This window comes from Ictalurus punctatus, chromosome 20 (genome assembly GCF_001660625.3).
Source record: "Ictalurus punctatus breed USDA103 chromosome 20, Coco_2.0, whole genome shotgun sequence".
Classification (NCBI taxonomy): Eukaryota; Metazoa; Chordata; class Actinopteri; order Siluriformes; family Ictaluridae; genus Ictalurus; species Ictalurus punctatus.
Window position 1 is genome coordinate 20,910,067 of NC_030435.2, and position 19,883 is coordinate 20,929,949.

Below are 19,883 nucleotides of genomic sequence, written 5' to 3' on the forward strand. Positions count from 1 at the left end.
CCGATAACTGGAGATCAGTCTTTCATGTACTTCTAGGACTAGGCTTTGGATCATTGTCCTGATGCATAATCCAGTTGCGCTTGAGTTTCAGTTACGGACTGCAAATACTGCAAATACTTTTTTCACAGCACTGAAAGGCTGTTGATTTAATGTGTAAAAAATAATATGTTAAAACGATGAATCCATTTCACACACCATGTCCCGCCCCAGACCCGTACGTCATCTTACATTGCATGCAGTTGCTTAGTGATGAGCAGGATGCAAGAAGATGACCAAACTCTAAATAAGACCAAAGTCTTTTGCACGTATCATCAATAAGAAATTTGCATGCCACTGAAACAATTCTAGCCTGAAATACCACCTGAACTACTCCAGTCAACATGCTCTGCCAAACCACACTGTCTGAAAGCAGGCAGCACCGAATTAGTAAGTCTACATCATACTTATGCAGAAATGTAGAAAATTTCAAGCACCACTGTAAATATATTGTTACTTAAGCGATCATGTATTATTATTATTATTATTATTATTATTATTATTATTATTATTATTTAAACAACATGTTTTATTGTTCTGGATGAAGCAAAAGCTTAGAGCAATCCCCCAAGATCATGGATGAACAAAATTGTTTTTACTTTAATCAGGGACTCACTCACGCTGAAGTAGCTCTGTGTCTGTCAGTCAGCCTGCTTTGCTCATATTTACCAAGGGTGCCAATATTAGTGGAAGGCACTGCACATCTAAAAAAAAAATTAAATAAATAAAATCAAAGTATTCTTTAAATTATGTGGTCCTTCCAGGTTCGTCATATATGACTGAAATACTAACAAAGATACAGACTTTACACAGCAACAGGTGGTGTTTTTTTCCTCATATAAGATGAAGTTAGTGTCAAATGTAAAATGGCAGCGAACATTTGAACTTATTTAGCTAAGAGTTTATGACACTGTTTATAACCTGTCTGCATTGCAAGGTATGGAATGATGTCTGGTCCTGTTACTGTAGCTATAAAACATTGTTCCTTTGTCAGCTTCTCTTGTTTTCTCTAATGACATTAATAAGAGAAAAAATCAGTCACTAAATTAAGATACACTGCGGTTTTAGACCACACAGTACAGTTAGCAGGAAGAGGAACTGCTTGAGCTGCTACAGACACAGTGACAACTTCTCAGAGAAGCAGGACGCAAGAAAACTCTCACATTTTATTCAACATCAGAACAAATCTAACATGAGCTGCTTTTTCATTTTTATTCTCTTCACTTCCAGTAAGTACATTTCTCATGCACTCTTCTATCCTATTTTACATTCTTGTGCAGAATAAACCATTGATACATCAAAAATCTAACGTCTTGAACTAATTTATCCATCATCAGTAATATCTTGTATTATCAAGTATCAAATATTTTATTTTCACTGAGTAATAGTAGTTTTTCTGTTCTGTGTGCAGGTGTTGGCAGTCAGGCATCGAGGCAGTTTAGTTTTAAAACTGGAGCATCTGTCACCATCCCGTGTCGTTATGATAGCACATATATACAACATAAGAAACACTGGTGCTTTGACGCTTCTGCAGCATACAATTACTGCAAAATTCAGGCGTATGCCAATGAGACACAGGGGAAAGTGACAGTGACTGATAACCCAGCTGAGAGTCTCTTTACTGTGACTATGAATAATCTCCAGACAGAAAACACTGGATGGTACTGGTGTGTTGTAGATATAGGTGGAATATTCGATCCAGATGTTAAAGAACAACTTCATATCACAGTGAAATCAGGTATTAAGTTACAATCTGCAAATAATTAGTGAATTTTGCAGTGTTCTAATGTTGCTAAAGATTAATCATACATAACTGACTCTATATTTGTGCTCAGATCCTGATCTGTCTGTGATGGAGAGCAGAGTGAGTGGTGAGGAAGGAGGCAGCGTCACAGTCCAGTGTAACTACAGCGCTGCGTATCAGAATAAACAGAAGCAGTGGTGCAGATTTAAAGACAGCCGCTGCAACAATATGGGGAGGACTGCCACATCCCAGAATTCAGCAGTGAACCTCAGTGATGATGGGAGAGGATCCTTCAGTGTGCAGATGAGTGGACTGAAGAAGAGTGATGCTGGCTGGTACTGGTGCAGTGCAGGAGATCTGCAGGTTCCTGTTCACATCAGTGTCGGTGATCCACCTCCAGGTATTATCACATGCACTGACCTCTACTTTAACAAATGAAAATCACACTGATTATTTTTCTTTTTCTTAGTTGTGACTACAGGACTGACTACAGCAGTGACTACAGTGACTACAACCAGTGTAGCAGTGACTACAACCCCTCACCATGCCAGTACTTACACGTAAGTAGGAAAGCTCCATTGTATTTAGGCATGCTGTTGTCCTCTGCAGTTTTACAGATTTTCTATATTTATTAACTTATTCAAATAAGAATGTGTTCTTAATGTACAAAACCAACACCCTGTTATTGAATATTTTGACCAGTACATAAGATATTATCTTGCTAGTTCTACTTTCTCATGTCATACGAGCTTAAATGCACTGACCATTTAATAATGTATTTTTTATGATGTCTGCGATGTGAGTGGATTAAATTAAACTGTATACTAAATTCTGAGCTTGAAATAGCAAATTAAGCATGAATAAAATAGCTAAATCTTACACACTGATTATAATCCTGTAGCCACATTAAATGAAACTGCACATGGATTACTACATTGTGCACAAGAAAACTATTAATCTTTTAGTGACTTTTCCAGGGTTCTCTACACATTCTCTACACAGGGGATCTCAAACTAGGGGTCTCTTGACTTCCAAATGTAAGAGCTAGTCAAGAGTTAGCTAGCAGATGGGGACTGAAAAATTACCCTATGCATATGTATGAAGGAAATCATTTTAAATGGTCAAGTTTTACTTTCTGACTTTTTCTTTCATGTTTTAAACAGATCTGGATCGAAGCACAGTTCAGGTAGAGTCAGATTGCATGTTTCAGAAAATTAGTGCAATTGTTCTTCTTAACACATTTCTAACTGTTGTTATTTCTCACCCACAGCAACATCTGTGACCAGCGCCACATCAGATTCTAGCGGTGATGACACCATGTGAGTGCAAACACACACTTATTCTTTCTTGTAGAACATGTTGAACACATTTAGGTTATGATGTTGTTCTCTGCAGTTTTACAGATATTTAAATTGATTCTCTTATTCAAAGATGAACATGTACTTAGTTACGATTGTCTCTGTGAATACAATCAGAGACACTCGTAACATTAGCCGCATTAGCCGTGGACTTTGCTAACAGGCATGTTTGGAAAAGCGATTTACAAACATTCACAATATATAAAGTCTGATACTTGCGTCTTCTGGATATGAAGCCGGATCACGAACAGTTGGTACTGATCCATTCTTGAGAATCAAGTTTTCAGCAAATCCTGCTTTGTATTGACCCTCGTTCACAAAGCAGTCTGGTGTCAAATGATTCCAACAACCATATATGAATTTAAGTTTCCATCAAAAATAAAACTTCTGCACTACATCTTCAGTGGCTCTGATGCCGGGAGTACACGAAGACTCTCATGTTCAAAGCTTATGAAGCTAAGACGTTCCTCTTATCCCTATAGCTGCTCCAGCCCGGAAAACCCGGCTCACTGTGTGCAGTTCGCTCAGAGGAGGATTTATGCTAATAGGTCAGAGTCCGTCACCAGTTGTGGGCGGGGCCTGTTCAGCAGAAAACGCGAACGACTCATTTTGAGACACTGTTTATGATTTATGGAAAATATAAAAAAATTAGTGTGTGAATTTTTACCATTATAGGGTGGTTGTGTACACAAACTGCCGACACACATTTATATTCAAACGCCATCTAAAAGTGAATTTTGCATATTAGGTCCCCTTTAAGAGATCATGTAAGAGGAAGAAATGATTACATATCGTTGTTGGAGACAGACATAAATTAGGTGACCTAGATCCCTTTGAAATGGCTTATGCCTCAAAATTATTGGATTCTTTCATTGTTTCCTTTTGGTCTACTAAATAAATGACATTTAGATGAACACTATGGATATTGAGAAGTTCCGGTAATTTCTGGTTGTGTCACTGTTAAAAATATCACTTCTGTTGATATTTTCACAATCCTTTACTTTTCATTACAACAGACTCTACAGATTCCTGCAGTAAAGAACACATGTGAACACAGAAATAATATTTAACATTGCTAATAGTCATTAGTATACACTTATAGCGCTTTATAGTATTTGAAATAATTTTAGGCTATGTTAAAATTCTTTAATTATGTCTTTTGAATTTTGCGTAATTAAAAAATAATGTTATAGAGATGATTCATATTATTGATTTGACAATTTTTGATGGAAAAAGACTTCATTCTTCCTTCCTTCTTCCTCAACTATCAATGTATAAAAGCAATAAAACTTCACTGGCTCTTCAAGAGTTTTTTAAAAGAGTTTATTGCGTAATTAAGGGTTCTTAACCTCCTACAAAATGTCTACCTCAGCACATGCTGTAATCTACACTGTGATTGATCCCTGGTGTGTTTTCGTTTTTGTTTCAGAAAGCCAGTGCAGTTCTGTCTTGCACAGAATTGAAGGACGTGATGTTGGTGGGACTGAAATTTTAAGAAGCTGCCGCTTATTCAAATTTTTTTTTTTTATTAAAACAGCACGGTTAGTCATGTGTTAATTCTTACATATCGGTTAGAACACAGTGTCCCACATTTCCCCTTAAAGATCGATAAGTATATCTACAGTGCCCTCCAATAAAATTGGCACCCTTGGTAAATATGAGCAAAGAAGCCTGGGAAAAATTGTCTTTAACCATTTGTTTAAAAAAAAAATTCACAAAAATACTCTCATGGATATCAAACAATTGCAAACACAATTCAAGTTTGCAAGAATTACTGACAACCTTTTAGTCAATACTTTGTGCTACTTCCCTTTGCCAAGATAACATCTCTGAGTCTTCTCCTATAACGCCTGATGAGGTTGGAGAATACATGGCAAGGGATCTGAGACCATTCCTCCATACAGAAGCTCTCCAGATCCTACAAATTCCGAGGTCCATACTGGTGACTCTCCTCTTCAGTTCACCACACAGGTTTTCTATGGGTTTCAAGTCAGGGGACTGGGATGGCCATGGCAGGACCTTGATTTTGTGGTCAGTAAACCATTTTTGTGTTGATTATGATGTATGTTTTGGATCATTGTCCTGCTGCAAGATCCAACCACGGCACATTTGTATCCTAACAAAAATATCCAGGTCCTTTGGCAGGAAAACAGCCCCAAAACATTAAAGATCTACCACTATATTTAACCGTGGGCATGAGGTACTTTTCCATATGGCTACCTCTCTGTGTGCTCCAAAACCACCTCTGGTGTTTATTACCAAAATGCTCTATTTTGGTTTCATCTGAGCATAGAACCCGATCCCATCTGAAGGTCCAGTAGTGTCTGGCAAACTGAAGACGCTTGAGTTTGTTTTTGGATGAGTGTAGAGCAGGGGTGTCAGACGTACGGGCCGCGGGCCAAAACCTGCACGCTAGGGGGTTCAATCCGGCCCGCAGGATGAATTCTGAAAATGAGCAAAATGTATAAAACACACGAACCGGAAATTTTTAATAAAACGCTATTCCTAAATTATCCGCTAGGGGCGCACTGTTTTAGTCAGAGTGGAAGACGCGGCACAATTCTGTGACTCAGACCGAACATCAGATGGCAGCAATGCGCCTTCTGCTGTTTGTTATTACGGTGTAGTCTAACCTATTTGCTACTCGCCCCCACACCCTCATTAGCCAAAATGTCTTTGTCAAAAAGGAGAAAAGTGGATCCAGAGTGTAGTTTTCCAAGAAAAATGGAGTGCAATACTATATTTTTCAGTTCCAAGTACCTGTGACTTAAAGTTTTTCACATTTGTACAAACACTGTGTCCAACAACAAAGGGAAAAATATGGACTTTTTATTTATAGGTACTTATGCTATGGTTTTACTGGCCCGGCCCACTTGACATCTAATTATGCTGTATGTGGCCCCTGAACTAAAATGAGTTTGACACCCATGGTGTAGAGGCTTTTTTCATGAAACCCTTCCAAACAACTTGTTCCTAAACAATTCCTGTTCCTTGTCACCCAGGTGTACTAAAAATGTGTATATATATATTGTATATATCAATGGGAATATACTATAATATCTATCTATCTATCTATCTATCTATCTATCTATCTATCTATCTATCTATCTATCTATCTATCTATGGAATATGACATTGGTTTGTTGATTACAATAAAGTTTGTGTTATGCTTCTACATGTTTCTTTTTCTTTGACTTGCTAAATGTCTATATGAGACGCAAAGGTGTGACTGTGAAGGCCACAGAAGTGTCACTGGTGGAGAAATGAGACATGGCTTTCGTTTGACCACAAATATAAAGCATTCCTTAAATTCTTAAATCCTTAATTCCTTGGGCAAACTTTTTGACTCGAGGACCACATCAAGTTTTTGAAACCAAGTGAAGAACTGCCATGATAAAGGAAGTCTTTTTAAAATTTATTCCAAATTGACACTCAATTATTAGTGTGCTGTAGGAATACATGGACATGCAGTTCTACCTTTTTTTTTTTTTTTTTTTTTAAAACCAATTATACATTTTTATAACACCTCGAATGTACATACATACATACAAATGTGGTAACAGATGTGTAATTAACAGTTCTTGAAAATAACAACAACATTTTATTACATTCTGAGTGAAGCGTTTGGAATATTAAGGAACAATTCCCATTTATTATCCATTGTGAGCCATATTTACAATTATCAAATCATCTCAAGTGCATTTGCTAGATAACTATTACTATTATACAATTATTTGTATAGCGCTTTTAACAACGGTCATTGTCTCAAAGCAGCTTTACAGAGACATATAAACACAGGATACAGATTTTAAGTGTGTGAATATATCCCTATTGATGAGCCTGGCCCAATCTCTTGTCCAGGGCGTCAAAGTCTTGTGTAATATTTGATGTAGAAATCCTCAGGATAGCTGACAATGTAAAGGCAGCAGTGAATTAGATATTACTGAGCCCATTGTAATTCTGACTGAATATACTGTAATATACAAGAACTGCAGTCTACAGCGCCATCTATTGGGCTTGCTTATACTGCATAAAATGAGTCATTTTGGAACAAACTCCAAACTAACTGAAATGTAATGATATTCAGGGGTGTAGAATCCGCAGGTGGACGTGTCCCCCACACTTTTAATAAAAAGTACATTCGTCCCCTGCACTTTTTCACTGCCCATGGCCAATTTGTGTATCTTCTATACGTGTACGATAAAATCCATTGTATTTACTCCGAATTTGCTCACTCATTTTCGTTCTTTTTCAATTCCTCATATAGTGATGCAAATGTCATTTGCTATATAAGGAACAGTGAATGAGTGAACGTGGACTGACTTTGCCATGACAACTGGTCACTCATGTCACGTGTCACACTAATGCTCACACCCGTGCTGAGCGCTCAGAGGTCACGATGAGTTCAAAGCAGCAAAAAAAAAACATTCACTTTTTTACTAAGTTAAACAGTGTGAGTGTAAGTTCTTTTGGCATGAGGTATTCCATCCATCCATCTTCAACACCGCTTATCATACAGGGTTTCGGGAAGCCTGGAGCATATCCCATGGAGCATTGGGCACAAGGTGAGGTACACCCTGGATGGGGTGCCAATCCATCGCAGGGCACAATCATATACCCATTCACACACCCATTCATATACTACGGACACTTTGGACATGCTAATCAGCCTACCATGCATGTCTTTGGACCGGGGGAGGAAACCGGAGTACCCGGAGGAAACCCCTCAGCACGGGGTGAACATGCAAACTCCACTGAGAATGTGTTTCTCAGGGCCTTGAACCCCCAACCCTGGAGGTTTGAGACGAATGTTTTACTGTACTGTCAATAGATTGAACAAGAAACAGGCAGGTTGGCAAGGCAGGATAGGAACATACCAATAACAGAAAATAAAATAGAATAGAATAGAAAGTATATCAATATAAAGTAATATAATATAAAGTAGCGTGTGAATATACAAGTATATATTATATAATGTGTGTTATGTATGTGCAATAGAATGTACACTAAAAGCAATTTGCAATATTTAATACAGTGAAATATACAATATGACATACAAGTACAGAATCATAAATTCCATATTAAGCCAATTAAGAGCAAGAAGAGATAAAAAAAAAAAATCAATTAGAACAAGGTCAGAAAAAAAGAATACCCTTGAAATTCTAACCCCCCCCCCATCTGAAATGATGGCGACACCCCTGATGATATTTAATACATTCAAAAACTGCCTCGTGGGTCTGATGAAAGTGCCTGGAGGGCCGTAGTTTGCCCCCCACTGCTTTAAATGACATGGTCATTCCAGGTTCTCCATATATGACTAAATACTGACAAGGATACAAACATATCGAGTTCTGTGAGTTTAACAGTGATTCATTTTAAAGAAAAATTTCACAGAGCTTTTCACAGGGCCGGACGTTACACGCAACATGTGGTGGGTTTTTTCCCCATAAGAAGAAGTCAGACAAGTCATTTATAAACAATGTAAAATGGCAAAGAACATATTTATGAACTTATTTATGGCTCTGACAGCGTGGTGCAAACCTTAACTTAGACTGACACGAATGAACAAAACTAGAAACGCTCTACTGTGTATACCACGTGTCTGCATTGCAAGGCATGGAATAATGTTTGTTCCTGTTATAGCAGCTATAAAAACTTACGTTCTCATCCTCTCTTTCTCTGTGTGTTGAGGTTAATAAGACAAAGCTGTGACTAAATTAAGACACACTGTGGTTTTAGACTACATTGTAAGATTAGCAGGAAGAGGAACTGCTTGAGCTGCTACAGACACAGCGACAACTTCTCAGAGAAGCAGGACACGAGAAAACATCAGAACAAATCTAACATGAGCTGCTTTTTCATTTTTAATCTGTTCATTTCCAGTAAGTACATTTCTCATGCACTCTTCTATCCTATTTTACATTCTTGTGCAGAATAAATAATTGATAAACCAAAAATCTAACGTATTGAACTAATTTATCCATCATCAGTAATATCTTGTATTATCAAGTATCAAATATTTTATTTTCACTGAGTAATAGTAGTTTTTCTGTTCTGTGTGCAGGTGTTGCCAGTCAGGCATCGAGGCAGTTTAGTTTTAAAACTGGAGCATCTGTCACCATCCCGTATCGTTATGATAGGACATATATACAACATAGGAAATACTGGTGCTTTGACGCTTCTGCAGCATTCAATTACTGCAAAATTCAGGCTTATGCCAATGAGACACAGGGGAAAGTGACAGTGACTGATAACCCAGCTGAGAGTCTCTTTACTGTGACTATGAATAATCTCCAGACAGAAAACACTGGAACGTACTGGTGTGCTGTAGAGATAGGTGGAATACTCGATCCAGATGTTAAAGAACAACTTTATATCACAGTGAAATCAGGTATTAAGTTACAATCTGCAAATAATTAGTGAATTCAGCAGTGTTGTAATGTTGCTAAAGATGAATCATACATAACTGACTCTATATTTGTGCTCAGATCCTGATCTGTCTGTGATGGAGAGCAGAGTGAGTGGTGAGGAAGGAGGCAGCGTCACAGTCCAGTGTAACTACAGCGCTGCGTATCAGAATAAACAGAAGCAGTGGTGCAGATTTATAGACAGCCGCTGCAACAATATGGGGAGGACTGCCACATCCCAGAATTCAGCAGTGCAGGTCAGTGATGATGGGAGAAGATCCTTCAGTGTGCAGATGAGTGGACTGAAGAAGAGTGATGCTGGCTGGTACTGGTGCAGTGCAGGAGATCTGCAGGTTCCTGTTCACATCAGTGTCGGTGATCCACCTCCAGGTATTATCACATACACTGACCTCTACTTTAACAAATGAAAATCACACTGATTATTTTTCTTTTTCTTAGTTGTGACTACAGGACTGACTACAACCCCTCACCATGCCAGTACTTACACGTAAGTAGGAAAAGCTCCATTTTATTTAGGCATGCTGTCGTCCTCTGCAGTTTTACAGATTTTCTATATTTATTAACTTTTTCAAAGTAGAATGTGTTCTTAATGTACAAAACCAACACCCTGTTATTGAATATTTTGACCAGTACATGATCTTATATACCTTATCAAATATTATCTTGCTAGTTCTAATTTCTCAGATCAAAAGAGCTTGACCACTTTATTAGGAACACCTGTACATCTGCTTATTCATGCAATTACACAATCGGCAATGCATGACTGAGCAGGTGGTTTGTTAATAATGTGGCTGGTGAGTGTATAATGTTTATGAGTCTGTGATGTGGCTTATGTAAATACATGAACTTAATGAGTACCATATCTATAGAAAAGAGAAACATAGTTCTGATGTCATATTATATTTATATGTACTCTGTTTACAGTATTTAAGTACTTAATTATAATATAAAAAATAATTACAGTGCACCATGTATTCCATTACTGTAACGAGAGTAGTTCAAGACTTTCCACCTCTGACTAGCTAGAGGATATAAACTGGAAACTGACCAAATTATCATGAGTCACAAATACAGCACAGTGAAATTCTTTTCTTTTCATACACCAGCCTTCCAGGAATTTGGGATCAGAGCACAGGGCCAGCCAGGCTCTGCACCCCTGGAGTAGAGAGGGTTAGCTCAAAGGTAGTGAAAGCATTGGCTTGGAAGTGCTGGGGCTTGAACCCCTGCCCTTCTGATTAGTAACCCAGAGCCTTGAACGCTAAGCCATGGCCTTTCAAGCAGTAACCAAAAGCTTTAAATACTAAGCCACCACTGCATCTATCTATCTATCTCTCTATCTGAAATTGCTATACTTCATTATAATAATGTGCATTGTGCAGTATGGTGATGCTAGCAGGTATCACTACTGCCTCACAGCTTCACGGACCCTGGTTTGAACCTGAGGTCTGACTACAGTCTGTTCATGTTCTCCCACCTCTCAAAAACATGCCAGTAGGATGATTTACCATGTTGATATTTCTGTAAAGCTGCTTTGAGACAATGTCTATTGTAAAAAGTGCTATACAAATAAAATTGAATTGAATTGAATGATTTGGCTACTGGCGAGGAATGATTGATTAAATGAATTAATGAATATTCTGCACTGCCATTGATTCAGCCAGACTGTACTAACAAAATGTGTGTCTATAGTGAGCATGAGACCCTGATCTACTGGTACCTGGTGGCAGTTATTTTGCTACTGGTCATACTGGTCATCATCGTCTGCGTGCTAAGAAGGAAGTACAGTAAGTGTCCCTGGTGTGTCATTCATTTGCCATTTGTGCATTTTTGGTAGCAGCAGGTTCGTGCTAGTTGATGTTCTACTATATAATTTAAAATGGACAAGACAGAGGAATAAGGAAAAATACGCCAAGGGTCATACATGATAGGCAAATACAGTATAACAGCTCAGAACTTACATGAATGGTAACAAGTGGCAAGACTTCGCAGTCAGTGTATGTGACCATGTGCTTTATGTAGCCTCTAGACATGATATGAGTGTAACAACTGAAGAAGAGTCTCTAAAATTTAGGTGAGGGTGCTCACTGGTGGCAGAGGGGTTAGAATATTATTATTATTATTATTATTATTATTATTATTATTATTATTATTATTAGTAGTAGTAGTAGTAGTATTTTTATTAACATGTGAGTATCTGTTCCCTTATTTGAATATAATTGAATTCAGGTGAGTAAATTTGCTTTATTCCCTCTTTCTAACTTCCTGAAGCAGAGAATCAAATCAGGACCAGAGACAGGAGCAATGACACCACAGTTCACACAGTTAGTACTGCGTTTGATTTGTGGCTTAATGCAGTCCAAAATCATGTTATCTTTATTTTAGTACCTTTTAGCACTTTTAATGAACTGTTGTCATCACAATCATCTCATCTGTTCAGGCTGAGAGTGAGGGATCATACAGCTCAATTGCTTTCAAGTCAAGAAAGAAGAAATCAGAACAAAGGAACCTGGAGCAGGTTCGTCTTTATTTTAAAGCATGTAACACAGTTGTTTGTGTACTGTAATGTTCTAACCTGTGTTTGAGTGATATAATTGCTTTTGTGTGTGTGTGTGTGTGTGTGTGTGTGTGTGTGTGTGAAACAGCACACATTTACAGCTGAAGACTCTGTTATATACAGCTCTGTGGCTGTTTCAAAGCCAAAGGTAAGACGGCAATCCATCGGTCCATTTCTACATACGTTTCCTACTACTACTACTAATAATACTAATACTAATACTACTGCTAATAATAATAATAATAATTATTATTATTATTAGTAGTAGTGGTAGTACCAGCATTGTTGTTGTTGTTATATGGATTATGTTATTAAGTGGATTATTATTAATAAACATTTATTAATTATTATTGAAGATTTAACAAAGCAATTTCTTACATCCGCAGTCTTCAGCATCAACAGATAACGAGCAGGACGTGAACTACAGCTTTGTAAAAATCGTATCCAAGAATAAAACTGTGAGTAAATTCCTTTAAATGAAGTGTATTCCAGTACAATCCAAGCTAAGAATCTAAGTGTATAAATCCATAATAACTATTTTACTGACTAATCAAACAGGGACTGGTTTCATTTTGAGACTCTGATTAGTCTTTATTCATATCCTGTTCTAGAAGTCTCCAAAAGATGTTGGTGATGAGACAATCTACAGCAGCGTCTTTTGCTAGTAAGAGATGTGTGATTAAAAAAAAAAATCTCTGTGTCTCTCACTCTCTACACACACACACACACACACACACACACACACACACACACACACACACACACACACACGCACACACGCACACAGTGCTGTGAAAATTCATTTAATTCTTCATAATAATGTGCACCAGCGGTGGGAAATAACGTACTACATGTACTACGGTTACAGTACTTAAGTACATTATTCACTGTAATGATACTTTTTTATTCTAATTAAATGAAAGTACTTAATGATACTGTGAAGTACATTTACTTGAGGTTTTTTATCTTCTTTATTTTTGCACAAATAAAACGTACAAAATATAAAATGTAAAAGTTCTATTTCAAAGCCCAATCAAAATAAATCCATTTCCTGCTGAAAGTCTATGACACGTAAACTGTGACTAGCCGTGAGTATGTTCTTCTTCCTTTTGTTCAGGACTGCAGGGTGGTTTCTTTCAGAGCTAGTGAGGTTTTCCTGTTTGCTCAGTCCTTTGCTCAGTATTAATAGGAACGTCCTCACCTCATGCCCATGATCATACCCTTACATGTGTAGCCGTTAAAGGACCCCACTACATTACTGCCCTCCTCACTGATCGCACTGAATCTGTTAGAGTCTGGCTTCATGGCTGCCTTGGCAAAATTAAAATTAGATTCTCCACCTGGACTTAGTAACATGAGGGAACAAGATGGTTAAGTCGTGGCTACTTCTGAATAAAGCATGATCATTATATTGTGCTCCCAAACTAGAGTGTGCATATTTACACTAACCACCAGGCACTAGGGGAAACAGCCATGGCTCATCAGCTTTAGATAATATGTCGACACTAGTAAAGTTTACAGTACATGCCATTTCTTTTCTGAAATGTATGTATGTACAGTGCTGTGAAAAAGTATTTGCCCCGTATGCATTTCTTCTGTTTTTGTGTATATCCGATTCTAAATAGTTTTAGATCTTAAAACGAAATGCAACATAAAACAAAGGCGACCTGGGTCAACACACAATACAGTTTTAATTCATTATTTTTCACACACCATACCCTGCCCCAGACCTGTGCGTCATCTTACATTGCATGCAGTTGCTTAGTGATGAGCAGGATGCAAGAAGATGAGCAAACTCTAAATAAGATCAAAGTCTATTGCACTATCTGCAATAAGAAACGTGCATACCACTGAAACAATTCTAGCCTGAAATACCACCTGAACTACTCCAGTCAACATGCTCTGCCAAACCACACTGTCTGAAAGCAGGCAGCACCGAATTAGTAAGTCTACATCATACTTATGCAGAAATGCAGAAAATGTCAAGCACCAATGTAAATAGATTGTAACCTAAGCGATCATGTATTATTATTATTATTGTTTAAACAACATGTTTTATTGTTCTGGATGAAGCAAAAGCTTAGAGCAATCCCCCAAGATCATGGATGAACAAAATTGTTTTTACTTTAATCAGGGACTCACTCACGCTGAAGTAGCTCTGTGTCTGTCAGTCAGCCTGCTTTGCTCATATTTACCAAGGGTGCCAATATTAGTGGAAGGCACTGCACATCTAAAAAAATAAATTAAATAAAATCAAAGTATTCTTTAAATTATGTGGTCCTTCCAGGTTCGTCATATATGACTGAAATACTAACAAAGATACAGACTTTACACAGCAACAGGTGGTGTTTTTTTCCTCATATAAGATGAAGTTAGTGTCAAATGTAAAATGGCAGCGAACATTTGAACTTATTTAGCTAAGAGTTTATGACACTGTTTATAACCTGTCTGCATTGCAAGGTATGGAATGATGTCTGGTCCTGTTACTGTAGCTATAAAACATTGTTCCTTTGTCAGCTTCTCTTGTTTTCTCTAATGACATTAATAAGAGAAAAAATCAGTCACTAAATTAAGACACACTGGGGTTTTAGACCACACAGTACAGTTAGCAGGAAGAGGAACTGCTTGAGCTGCTACAGACACAGTAATAATTTCTCAGAGAAGCAGGACGCAAGAAAACTCTCACATTTTATTCAACATCAGAACAAATCTAACATGAGCTGCTTTTTCATTTTTATTCTCTTCACTTCCAGTAAGTACATTTCTCATGCACTCTTCTATCCTATTTTACATTCTTGTGCAGAATAAACCATTGATACATCAAAAACCTAACGTATTGAACTAATTTATCCATCATGAGTAATATCCTGTATTATCAAGTATCAAATATTTTATTTTCACTGAGTAATAGTAGTTTTTCTGTTCTGTGTGCAGGTGTTGGCAGTCAGGCATCGAGGAAGTTCAGTTTTAAAACTGGAGCATCTGTCACCATCCCGTGTCGTTATGATAGGACATATATACAACATAAGAAATACTGGTGCTTTCACGCTTCTGAAGCATACAATTACTGCAAAATTCAGGCGTATGCCAATGAGACACAGGGGAAAGTGACAGTGACTGATAACCCAGCTGAGAGTCTCTTTACTGTGACTATGAATAATCTCCAGACAGAAAACACTGGAACGTACTGGTGTGCTGTAGAGATAGGTGGAATATTCGATCCAGATGTTACAGAACAACTTTATATCACAGTGAAATCAGGTATTAAGTTACAATCTACAAATAATTAGTGAATTTAGCAGTGTTCTAATGTTGCTAAAGATTAATCATACATAACTGACTCTATATTTGTGCTCAGATCCTGATCTGTCTGTGATGGAGAGCAGAGTGAGTGGTGAGGAAGGAGGCAGCGTCACAGTCCAGTGTAACTACAGCGCTGAGTATCAGAATACACAGAAGCAGTGGTGCAGATTTAAAGACAGCCGCTGCAACAATATGGGGAGGACTGCCACATCCCAGAATTCAGCAGTGCAGGTCAGTGATGATGGGAGAGGATCCTTCAGTGTGCAGATGAGTGGACTGAAGAAGAGTGATGCTGGCTGGTACTGGTGCAGTGCAGGAGATCTGCAGGTTCCTGTTCACATCAGTGTCGGTGATCCACCTCCAGGTATTATCACATACACTGACCTCTACTTTAACAAATGAAAATCACAATCATGATTATTTTTCTTTTTCTTAGATGTGACTGCAGGACTGACTACAGCAGTGACTACAGCGACTACAACCAGTGTAGCAGTGACTACAACCACTCACCATGTCAGTACTTACACGTAAGTAGGAAAAGCTCCATTTTATTTAGGCATGCTGTTGTCCTCTGCAGTTTTACAGATTTTCTATATTTATTAACTTATTCAAATAAGAATGTGTTCTTAATGTACAAAACCAACACCCTGATATTGAATATTTTGACCAGTACATAAGATATTATCTTGCTAGTTCTACTTTCTCATGTCATACGAGCTTAAATGCACTGACCATTTTATAATGTATTTTTTATGAGTCTGTGATGTGAGTGGATTAAATTAAATTGTATATTAAACTGTGAGTTTGAAATAGCAAATTAAGCATGAATAAAATAGCTAAATCTTACACATTGATTATAATCCTGTAGCCACGTTAAATGAAACTGCACATGGATTACTACACTGTGCACAAGAAAACTATTAATCTTTTAGTGACTTTTCCAGGGTTCTCTACACATTCTCTACACAGGAGATCTCAAACTCGGGGTCTCTTGACTTCCAAATGTAAGATCTAATCAAGAGTTAGCTAGCAGATGGGGACTGAAAAATTACCCTATGCATATGTATGAAGGAAAACATTTTAAATGGTCAAGTTTTACTTTCTGACTTTTTCTTTCATGTTTTCAACAGATCTGGATCGAAGCACAGTTCAGGTAGAGTCAGATGGACATGTTTCAGAAAATTAGTGCAATTGTTCTTCTTAACACATTTCAAACTGTTGTTATTTCTCATCCACAGCAACATCTGTGACCAGCGCCACATCAGTTTCTAGCGGTGATGACACCATGTGAGTGCAAACACACACTTATTCTTTCTTGTAGAACATGTTGAACACATTTAGGTTATGATGTTGTTCTCTGCAGTTTTACAGATATTTAAATTGATTCTCTTATTCAAAGATGAACATGTGCTTAGTGTGCAAAATAAACACTGCGGTATTTAAGCAGTAAATGAACATGTGACCATTACATGAGATACTTTATTGCTAGTAGAAAATTTGTCATGTTACAAGGGCTTATGTAAATACATGAAATTAATGAGTACCATATCTATAGGAAAGAGAAATATAGTACTGATGTCATATTGTATTTATATGTACTCTGTTTACAGTATTTAAGTACTTAATTATAGTATAAAAAGTAACATTACAGTGCACCATGTATTCCATTACTGTAACGAGAGTAGTTTGAGACTTCCCACCTCTTCCTTAGCTAGAGGATGTAAACTGGAAACTGACCAAATTAGGAGAAAAAAATGACCATGAATCTTTCTTGGTCACAAATATATTACAATACAGTGAATTTCTTTTCTTACCCCAGCTTGCCAGGAAGTTGGGGTCAGAGTTCAGGGTCAGCCATGATAGGTTGGGCACCTCTGGAACAGAGAGGGTAATCTCAAGGGCAGTGATAGCGCCAGTTTGGCAGTGCGGCTTAAACCTCTGATCTTCTGATTAATAATCCAGAGCCTTGCCCCCTAAGCCACAGCCTTCTGAGCAGTAGCCCAGAGCCTTAACCACTATGCCACCACTGCTTCTATCTATCTCTCTATCTGAAATTGCTATACTTCATTATAATAATGTGCATTGTGCAGTATAGTGATGCTAGCAGGTATCACTACTGCCTCACAGCTTTACGGACCCTGGTTTGAACCTGAGGCATGCCTACAGTCTGTTCACGTTCTCCCACCTCTCAAAAACATGCCAGTAGGATGATTTGGCTACTGGCGAGGAATGATTGATTAAATGAATTAATGAATATTCTGCACTGCCATTGATTCAGCCAGTCTGTACTAACAAATGTGTGTCTATAGTGAGCATGAGACCCTGATCTACTGGTACCTGGTGGCCGTTAATTTGCTAATAGTCATACTGGTCATCATCGTCTGCGTGCTAAGAAGGAAGTACAGTAAGTGTCCCTGGTGTGTCTCTAAAATTTAGGTGAAGGTGCTCACTAGTGGCAGAGGGGTTAGAATATTATTATTATTATTATTATTATTATTATTATTATTATTATTATTATTAGTAGTAGTAGTAGTAGTAGTAGTAGTAGTAGTATTTTTATTAACATGTGAGTATCTGTTCCCTTATTTGAATATAATTGAATTCAGGTGAGAAAATTAGCTTTATTCCCTCTTTCTAACTTCCTGAAGCAGAGAATCAAGTCACGACCAGAGACAGGAGCAATGACACCACAGTTCACACAGTTAGTACTGCGTTTGATTTGTGGCTTAATGCAGTCCAAAATCATGTTATCTTTATTTTAGTACCTTTAGTACCTTTTAGCACTTTTAATGAACTGTTGTCATCACAATCATCTCATCTGTTCAGGCTGAGAGTGAGGGATCATACAGCTCAATTGCTTTCAAGTCAAGAAAGAAGAAATCAGAACAAAGGAACCTGGAGCAGGTTCGTCTTTATTTTAAAGCATGTAACACAGTTGTTTGTGTACTGTAATGTTCTAACCTGCGTTTGAGTGATATAATTGCTTTTGTGTGTGTGTGTGTGTGTGTGTGTGTGTGTGTGTGTGTGTGTGTATGTGTGTGTATGAAACAGCGCACTTTTACAGCTGAAGACTCTGTTACATACAGCTCTGTGGCTGTTTCAAAGCCAAAGGTAAGACAGCAATCCATTGGTCCATTTCTACATACGTTTCCAAATAATAATAATAACAATAATAACAACAATAATAATAATAATAATAATAATAATGATAATGACAATAATAATAATGATAATAATAATAATAATAATAATAATAATAATAATAATTATTATTATTATTATTATTAGTAGTAGTAGTAGTAGTTGTAGTAGTAGTAGTAGTAATAGTATTGTTGCTGTTGTTGCTGTTATAGGAATAATGTTATTATATGGATGATTATTAATAAACATTTATTAATTATTATTGAAGATTTAACAAAGCAATTTCTTACATCTGCAGTCTTCAGCATCAACAGATAATGAGCAGGACGTGAACTACAGCTTTATAAAAATCGTATCCAAGAATAAAACTGTGAGTAAATTCCTTTAAATGAAGTGTATTCCAGTACAATCCAAGCTAAGAAACTAAGTGTATAAATCCATAATAACTATTTTACTGACTAATCAAACAGGGACTGGTTTCATTTTGAGACTCTGATTAGTCTTTATTCATATCCTGTTCTAGAAGTCTCCAAAAGATGTTGGTGATGAGACAATCTACAGCAGCATGGTTTGCTAGTAAGAGATGTGTGATTAAAAAAAAAAAAATCTCTGTGTCTCTCACTCTCTACACACACACACACACACACACACACACACACACACACACACACACACACACACACACACACACACACACACAGTGCTGTGAAAATGTATTTGCCCCATCCTGATTTCTTCTATTTTTGTGTATCTTATACTAAACTGTTTCAGAAATGTTTTGTTTGAAATGTATTGAGTACCATATCTATAGGGAAGAAAAATGTAATTCTGATATCATTTAACTCTTCATAATAATGTGCACCAGCGGTGGGAAGTAACGTACTACATGTACTACGGTTACAGTACTTAAGTACATGATTCACTGTAATGACACTTTTTTTATTCTAATTAAATGAAAGTACTTAATGATACTGTGAAGTACATTTACTTGAGGTTTTTTATCTTCTTTATTTTTGCACAAATAAAACGTACAAAATATAAAATGTAAAAGTTCTATTTCAAAGCCCAATCAAAATAAATCCATTTCCTGCTGAAAGTCTATGACACGTAAACTGTGACTAGCCGTGAGTATGTTCTTCTTCTTTTTGTTCAGGACTGCAGGGTGGTTTCTTTCAGAACTAGTGAGGTTTTCCTGTTTGCTCAGTTCTTTGCTCAGTATTAATAGCAACGTCCTCACCTCATGCCCATGATCATACCCTTACATGTGTAGCCGTTAAAGGACCCCACTACATTACTGCCCTCCTCACTGATCGCACTGA

At 37.3% G+C, this 19,883-nt stretch overlaps 2 protein-coding genes and 1 long non-coding RNA gene across 3 annotated transcripts; all 3 read left to right on the plus strand.

Moving 5' to 3' along the window:
- Nucleotides 1-380: 380 nt before the first annotated feature.
- LOC124626044 (polymeric immunoglobulin receptor) lies at nucleotides 381-16,576 on the plus strand. Its single transcript, XM_053673827.1, has 7 exons — nucleotides 381-426; nucleotides 1,448-1,774; nucleotides 1,872-2,180; nucleotides 9,203-9,529; nucleotides 9,627-9,935; nucleotides 15,479-15,950; nucleotides 16,554-16,576. Exons 1-6 carry the CDS (start codon nucleotides 381-383, stop codon nucleotides 15,823-15,825), a joined length of 1,665 nt encoding a protein of 554 aa, XP_053529802.1. The 3' UTR covers nucleotides 15,826-15,950; nucleotides 16,554-16,576.
- LOC128628821 (uncharacterized) lies at nucleotides 11,262-12,081 on the plus strand. The gene is made up of 3 exons (XR_008393073.1): nucleotides 11,262-11,350; nucleotides 11,835-11,887; nucleotides 12,004-12,081. It is a non-coding gene; the product is annotated as an uncharacterized LOC128628821 (long non-coding RNA).
- An 88-nt stretch (nucleotides 16,577-16,664) lies between the features above and the next one.
- Nucleotides 16,665-19,648, plus strand: LOC108280614 (uncharacterized). Its single transcript, XM_053673685.1, has 6 exons — nucleotides 16,665-17,827; nucleotides 18,072-18,124; nucleotides 18,250-18,327; nucleotides 18,475-18,534; nucleotides 18,863-18,934; nucleotides 19,088-19,648. The coding sequence occupies exons 1-6, from the start codon at nucleotides 17,719-17,721 to the stop codon at nucleotides 19,139-19,141; spliced, it is 426 nt and encodes a 141-aa protein (XP_053529660.1). The 5' UTR covers nucleotides 16,665-17,718; the 3' UTR covers nucleotides 19,142-19,648.
- The last annotated feature ends 235 nt before the right edge of the window (nucleotides 19,649-19,883 follow it).